The 7,686-nt window shown below is 54.0% G+C and overlaps 1 protein-coding gene across 1 annotated transcript in view; it reads left to right on the top strand.

Moving 5' to 3' along the window:
- Nucleotides 1-7,187, top strand: part of PHKA2 (phosphorylase kinase regulatory subunit alpha 2) — a 72,443-nt gene extending 65,256 nt beyond the window's left edge. Inside the window, 6 exon segments of the mRNA XM_077769203.1 lie at nt 1,210-1,263; nt 3,027-3,197; nt 5,023-5,076; nt 5,761-5,961; nt 6,527-6,587; nt 6,590-7,187. Of these exon segments, the coding sequence (XP_077625329.1) occupies nt 1,210-1,263; nt 3,027-3,197; nt 5,023-5,076; nt 5,761-5,961; nt 6,527-6,587; nt 6,590-6,669 (621 nt within the window). The 3' untranslated portion in view covers nt 6,670-7,187.
- The last annotated feature ends 499 nt before the right edge of the window (nt 7,188-7,686 follow it).

The raw sequence follows: 7,686 nt of genomic DNA, 5'->3' as shown, positions 1-7,686 counted from the left end.
GGAGTGCCAGACTTGAGAGCGGGAGAAATGGCCTTGCCCCATGCCTTTAAGAAGTCCATTTATCAAGCTCTTAGGTTTTACAGGATGCTTTGTGAAAGAGAAGGTTCTGGGCTCTGCCTCAGCCAGAGTTTTTGTTCCAAAAATGGGAAGTAAACAGGGAAAAGTAAAATATGGTCATTATATGAATAGAAAGAATACCCCAGATTGCCTGGGGGGGTTTAACCCAGGAAGGAAAACCGTGTCCGGATACCACTCTTTCAGATCACCCTTGGGACATACTCCCTCCTTCTCCCTCCAGAAAGTTGGAAGCACGGTCCTGCTGACTTAATGTGCGTGGCTGAGAGAGCGTAGAGGAGTCGTATAGCGACAGGCACATTCTGTCTTGTCTCCTGTATTAATTTATGCTCCATTTCCAAACACCTCCCTTTGCCAGCCACTCGGTGGCACCATATCCCGGTAGTGGCTCACTGTCGGGGATATGGGTGGCTCCTTCTGTCTCCATTTAATACCATCCTTACATACTATGGGGACAAAATGATCTACTTTGATAGGTTTAGATTCAGCCAGTACAAGTCTTATTTTTGGCCACTTACATCAAGAAAATATAGTCTCTGTCTAAAATTTTATAGATGTCTTGGCATTTTAAATTTTGCTTCTGCAAGAACACCACGGCCTCACCGTTGGTGCGTGGGCCCCGTCCACCTGCAGACTATGGATACGTACAGATTTTTAGATGAAGAGATGCTTGTTTGGCCAGAGGTCATCAGCCTGATCTTCTTTGTTCATTTAACAAATATCTATTGAATGCCAGTAGGGGCCAGATGCTAAATGCTGGTTATGGGTAGGTATTTTATTGGTCTCTGCAGATTTTCAAACCCTTTACATAAAAGATTAGCATTTTGTGGCTAGGACTTTGGAAAATAAATTGTGCCCTAACTTGATGAGGCACGCCCACATAGGACTAGACTGGGTGACGTGTCGTACTCGGAGAAGGAGCATTTCCCAGTTCTCCACTGCGCAGCGCCCCAGAGCTCAGCGCCGCCTGGCGTCTGGGGCCATTTGCTGGGATGGTGAGTGAGCCCTCCTGTGCCCCCCATTGTCTGCACCTTCGTCCGGGGGGGTGCCTTCCATGCCTTGTACGCTCCTCCTCTCTGCTTGCATCCTTTGGTGTCACTGCCCATGACTGAGTGGACTCTCTTTGTTTTGTAGCTCTTTTCTGTGAGCCAGGCCGTGTCCAGCAGTGCACATTCCTCCAAGTCTGCGGTAAAGCACGCACCCCACCCCGCCTGTTGTCCCCCCCGCCGCCTCGTGTGTGGTGTCTGAAACCTCTTGGTGCCCTTCTCGTGCACCCACCTTGTCCCTAACTCCCAAAGAGTTGAACAGGTTTAAGTGTTTTCATTTGACTCTCCTTATGAAGAGAGTCTAGACAGCAAGCCAAGAAGTTCTTGAATTGAGCCCTGTTCACCCAGGAGCTTCTGGAACCTGTTCCGTGCCTTTCTTTTGAGCTCTGATGGTGAGCCACCACCTGCACGTGCTGCTGAGCACCTTGTACTCATAATGCCCTGGCTTGAGGCCCCAGATCAAGTGCAGGACTAGGGAATGTTCTAATTGCAGAAGTGAGTCTTAATCTTCCTCTTGAAACTAGGAGAAAACCAGCTGAGTCATTGATGAGTGCGGCTGTAATTACTTTTATTTGTATCTAATTGTCGCTGTATTTAAATAGCAGTAATGAGCCCAATGGAATAACCCAGCCTTACAGCCTCTTCAAAATAAAATCCGATGGAGTCGAAACGAGCACATAGGGAACACTCGTGCCCCCCGCCCTGCTGGTGCACTTACCACTTGGACTTCATTTTGAAACCTTAAAGTGTGATGTGCATTGAGCAAGAAAAGTGCCAGGTAGTCCAGCACAAGGTGTGGAAGGACGGAGGTCATCCCTTTCCCGCCATGTAGATGGCTGCCAGGTTGGAAGCGGAAAGCAGGCACCGCCCCAGGGAGGTGTGCGGCCCGGCCCAGCCCCTGTGCTCNTGGGCAACATGGGCATGGGCAGGCCTGGCCCTGCACCAGCACTTCCCTCCTGGGGGCTGATCGAGTCTGGCCTTGGGAGTGGGGGCTTAGGAAGAGGAGGACACTCTCTCCCTCTGCTTCAGCAAAGAGAGCTTCTGGCTGGGAGGCCACCACAGCCACAGGGAGCACCCCGCCCTTTGCAGAGAACAGGCAGAATAGAAAGAGAGCCGAAGGGCCAGGTGGATAATCTCGGAGGTCTCACTACTCATATGGATTCCCAGCTTTTACTTTTCGTCTTCCACTCCAGAACAACCCCTCTCCCCTGTCCCCATGTTATGTGTTGCATTCTCTGTGGCACGTGCAGTACAGGGAGGTGACCCCCGCCTCCCAGTGGCACTGCCCAAGTGGGCACTAGGGCATTTCTCTCCCTGGGCTATGGCGCCTCTGAGAGGTTCACCCACTCTGAGAGGGCCTGGCCTCCCTCCCTCTCTCCCTGAGCCCTCCTGCAGCAGTGCCAGAGGGCCTTGGTGGTGACAGCTGATGCCCGGGAGCACTTACCACAAGCCAGGCGTGCTCTCGGGGTCTCCTGTGTCTTCATTCAGCGAGTGCTCACAGGGCCCTGAAGCAGGTCCCACCATGACCCATTGTGCAGATGAAGCCGAGACCCAGAGCTAGTGTTCAGGATTGAGGTAGCTGTGGCGAGTTGGGGTTCACAGCCTGACCCCAGAGCCCTCACTCGTACCTGCTCGGCCTCTCCATCAGGTCAAGGTCCTCGGTTGCCATACTACCTCTCGAGGGCTGGAACGAATGCATAGAAAATGACCCATAAGCAAACCAGCACGGGAAATCATCAATCCAGCTTCAGGAAACGCCCAAGTCAAATTAAGGAACTGTGTTCCTTTCTGGACACTTGGTCTGGTATTTCGACTAGCTCACGGAGTCACCCCTCCTGATGGCCAGCAGTCCCCAGGGCCGCCGGCTCTGAGGTGTCTGAAGGCTACGTGCTGTCTGCCCCACAGAGATCCAGCACGCCGTCCTCGCCCACTGGCACATCATCATCAGACTCTGGCGGGCATCACATCGGCTGGGGGGAGCGGCAGGGCCAGTGGCTACGCAGGAGGAGGCTGGACGGAGCCATCAACAGGGTCCCCGTGGGATTCTACCAAAAGGTGTGGAAGATCCTTCAGAAGGTAATCTTGGCCTTGTTGCTGGGGGATGGACACTCCCAGGGGCATGAACTGGCCCCATTAACTGCTTCATGAGGCACGGCAACACCTGTATGGGTCAGGTGGCTTGTCCCCGAGCTTAGGGAGTCCCAGCCTAGGGCAGGGCCGTGCTTTTTTCGTGGGGGTCACCCTGAGCTGGGACAACCGCAGATGCCTGTGGACACTGCCAGGTGTCCCCTGAGCAGCAGGTCGTCCCGGTTGAGAACTGCTGGCTGGAACCACAGCAAGTTAGATAAGGTGGCAGCCCAAGTGTCAGAGGACCACTTTGGCATATTTTAGGGACATAGAAAAGTCAGTAGACAAAAACTGGGGAAGGCTTCGGATGAAAACACGGTCATGTAGAGGCTTCTAATGGCACGCCCAGGCCGTAGCCTCCTGCCTGTTTCAGCCCGTGTGGTGTCCCCATCGTTCAGCGACGCAATCAAGCACCCCGTCTGCGGGGCACCGTGTCAGTTCCCCGGTGCGCTGAGGCACAAACCCCACATACCTGGGGCTACCTAGAGGATGGGGGGACCCCAGACCCACTGCCCTCAGCCAGCTGCCCACTCTGTCTGTGGCCATTGGACAGGGCTGCCTTTGCCAGCTTCCTGGGCATGTGAAAGTGTCCACAGAGGCCACCAGAGATGCGGAAGGTGGCGCCACAAACTGCACTGTACACCCCTGAGCGCCCGGCCCCAAGGGCCATCAGCGGGGGAGGCCGTGCCCCTCTGCCGTCTACACTTGCGTTCTGGCTCCCACCGCCCCAGCACACGTCCTTCCTTGCACACAGGCACTCTGTCTCGGTTAAATGCTTCTGTGCAAATTAAGAACCATGGGCAGGACCAGTTTTTTCCTCAAACTATTTTTATGAGCTCATTCATTTCACAGTGGGAGAGGAGAGAGAGGTAATCCCAAGTGCGCATACGCTACACCCCCTTCCCAACGGCAAGGCACCTCGCAGCTGTTGTACTCAGCGGCCGGGGCAAGGGGCCCACGAAGGAGCTTCAGCCTCACTGCTGGGTGGAGGGGGAGGGCAGAATGGGCCCTGTCCTGGTGCAGCTGGTCCCCAGGTGGTAGCAGAGCCCTCGGTCCTGCACAAGCCTCTGGCCCTCCTTTCTCCCCCCTGCACAGGCAGTGCGGCCATGGCTGTCCCTCTGTCTGCCCGCCTGTGCCCTGGGACTTAGAAGGCAGCCAGTTAGATTAGAACACACTTCCTAGAAAATCTCCCCAGTCTTCCTGGGGCATCATGCGCTTCCATCAAGCCTTCCACTAGTCCAATACCAAGACACTTTTATTATGAAAAAGCAGCATTTTGGGTTGAGCCGGCACTTGATATTTATATACATGGGTGTGCATGTGCATGTTTGTGCATGTGCTCTAGTCTTTTGTGATTGGTGCTTATTATAGAAATCTCAAAAATAGATGCCTGCAAAGGCGCAGAAATATCACTTCGCCAGCAGGAGCCATGAAAATAACCCTTTTATACGGCCCCAAAGGGTGCCTCGCAGCCGCCAGGGCCTGGTTGCCAAGTGAACGGCAGAGCAGCCGCAGAGGAGGGCCCGCAGCTCCCTGGGGCATTGTTCGCACCAGATCTGAACGATGCCTGCTGCTTCCCTAGAACTGCTCCGCTGAAACCCGCCTGTGGGTAGTGAGAACGAGCTCTCTAAAAATAACTCGGACAGTCTGGCGTGTTCAGCCCGTGTGCAGGTTTCCAGGGCAGAGTGACTTGTGTGTGTGCGAACATGTGTGCACACGTACTGATCAGCTTCTGGAATCTGACTGAACGGTGCTGTGTGTGTTCTGCTTCCAGTGCCATGGACTGTCCATCGATGGTTATGTGCTCCCGTCCTCCACGACAAGAGAGGTATGATGGGAAACCCCGGTTCCATCCCTGCACCCCTGAGGGCTTCGTGTCTCCATCCCTAACCACTCTCTCCGCTTTCAGGTGCACTGCGTCTGCACAGGCCGGCTGTAGGTCCATCTCTTAAGCCACTTCACCTTCAGATTTTGCAGTTTCCTACATTTATTGGCATCACCTTTGTCCCCTCAGAAACCACATTTCTGACCATCAAGATCTTTACATTTGCCCTTTAAAGTGCTACTAAAAGAGCACAGCTGCCCGCCCCCTTCCTTGGGTGTTGTGCAGCCTCCTCGGGCCTCTCCACTGAAAACACTCACCCTACTGGCTTCCTTTCTCCAATTCATCCTTTTACAAATTGAATGTTTAGTTCCTGTCCCCCCTGAGACACCCTGCTTTATGGCACAAGGGGTGACCAAGGAGAAAGAGGGACAAGAAAAGGGCCCTGCCCCCTGGCCAGCCCCATCCAGTCACAGAGGTATGTCAAGCTAGGACACGGCCAACTCACTCCTACAGCAGAGTTCCCAGCCTCCTGCGCCAGACGGTTCCAGCTGATGGAATCAATCCGGTCCGGAGAGAAGGCAGCATTTTGGAGCTGAGCCCCGGGCCCAGTGGGTGACGCAGTCAACATTGGCCACTGGGCTGTCTATACTCAGCTCATTCCTGACCCCCTGCTGCTCCCTTTGACAGATGACCCCACAGGAGATCAAGTTCGCTGTCCACGTTGAGTCGGTGCTGAACCGCGTGCCACAGCCTGAGTACCGGCAGCTGCTGGTGGAGGCCATCATGGTGCTGACGCTGCTCTCGGACGCGGACATGAACAGCATTGGGGGCATCATCCACGTGGACCAGATTGTGCAGACGGCCAACCAGCTGTTCCTGCAGGACCAGGTGGGTGTGTGCAGGCCTGCCCCATCACCCCGCAGCCAAGATGGGGACAGGCAAGGCAGTGGGTTGGCTGGCTTTATCTCTGTTGAGGCTGAGGCTTTTGTGTCCAATAGGAAAGACTATTCTCAAACAAAGAAAATGTCATCACAGATGGTAAAAGAAAAAAAAAAAAGCAAACCGTTTGGTTAGAAAATGGCACGATGGCCACATGGGAAATCTAAAGATCTATGGAATTGGATAGACTCGTGTTGGCTTCAGTTTTAGTGCAAGCACCACTCTTGCTGTGGATACGGCCCTGGACAAGCAGACCACTTACCCCGCAGCCAGAGTTGAAGCGGGAGAAGCCGCGCTCTCGTTACAGAGACCTAACGCGCTGCAAAGTAGGCCGTGTGGGAGCACCGTGTAGTCCCCGGAGGAGAGGCTGGATGTGGACCCTGCGCACTCTTGACTCCTGCCCTTGAGCTCAATTCCCTTCTCTTGGCGCTGCTGGCCTCCAGCACATACAGCCACCCCAGGGCCAGGGCGCGAGATGCTGCTCATTCTTTGCCTGTGTCTTTTCCTGTTGTAGATGTCGATTGGAGCCACGGACACTCTGGAAAAGGACCAAGCTACGGGCATTTGCCACTTCTTTNGACAATGACCTACCTGACAAAGGCAGTGGCTTCTCATTTGCAGGAACTGCTGCCCAATTCAGGCTGCCAGATGCAATAGGGCCTCAGTGCTCTGAGTCTGTCACTTGCCCCCAGCCTCATTCTTCTGTGCTCCAAAATCTCTGCTATTGTCACAAAAGCACGTCCCGTCAGAAACCCTGGCAGAGAGGAAGTGGCAGCCCCTGACCTGAAAGCAGTGCACCGAGCCGGAGTGCCACAGGGTCACTGGTAGGTTCACTTCCCTCTGTCATTTGCCACAACATCTGGCCTCTTGACTGCAATATGAACGGAAAAGCCGGCGTAAGTTAGGTCTCACCGAGAGTTCCCAAGAGGAGGCAGCTGTCCTGGTGCCACATCTAAAGCAGGGGAGATTGATGCGTGGACCTTGACAAGGGGACAGTCTAACAGCCTGTCTGTGGACCAAACTCTTTACCGACTAGAACAACCCTATCTTTCTGTGCAAGTTTGGTTTTCTTATGCCTTGCTTTCTTTCCAGGCCTCACTTTACTGGCATAGCTACCTTTGTGTAACAGAATCCTCTCTTGCCGAGATTTATAAAATCACTTTCGGTTAACTTTGGCTTGTGGGCTTCAAGGATTTTATCCTGGCTCCTTATGATTTAGAGTTACTTTTCTGCCTTATAAAAAACAATCCTCCATCCTCTGGAATANAGGTTCCAGACTCTGACTGGCCAACTATTGTTTTGGGGCTGGAGCAGCAAGGAGTCCCTCTGGAAGACCTGGATCCCCTACGCATACATGGGGTGACCACCCTGGCAAGTGGGCGGGGAGCCACATGAGTACATGGGGCTTCTGGTTTAGTAGAGAGCCGGGCTGGCGACTCAAGCCCTTCTGGAAGCATTCTCCTCTTAACCCTCCTGTAGGCGTGATTGGGGTCCTTGAATGTCCAGCCAGCTCACATCCTCACAGGACAGGGCCTCACAGTCTTGGGTCGATGTTCTGCTCAAGGGGGTCTCTCTCTAGGCCTCATCTAATCTGGCGAGGGGGTGGGGCAATGCCAGGGGAACACTTTGCATGAAGAAAAGGACAAGCAGATGCCTGGTGGTGAACCGCTGAGC

The sequence above is a fragment of the Crocuta crocuta genome, unplaced genomic scaffold (genome assembly GCF_008692635.1).
Source record: "Crocuta crocuta isolate KB4526 unplaced genomic scaffold, BGI_CrCroc_1.0 scaffold312, whole genome shotgun sequence".
Lineage (NCBI taxonomy): Eukaryota > Metazoa > Chordata > Mammalia > Carnivora > Hyaenidae > Crocuta > Crocuta crocuta.
Note: the sequence above shows the minus strand (reverse complement) of the source record. Positions and strands in the feature narration are given on the sequence as shown.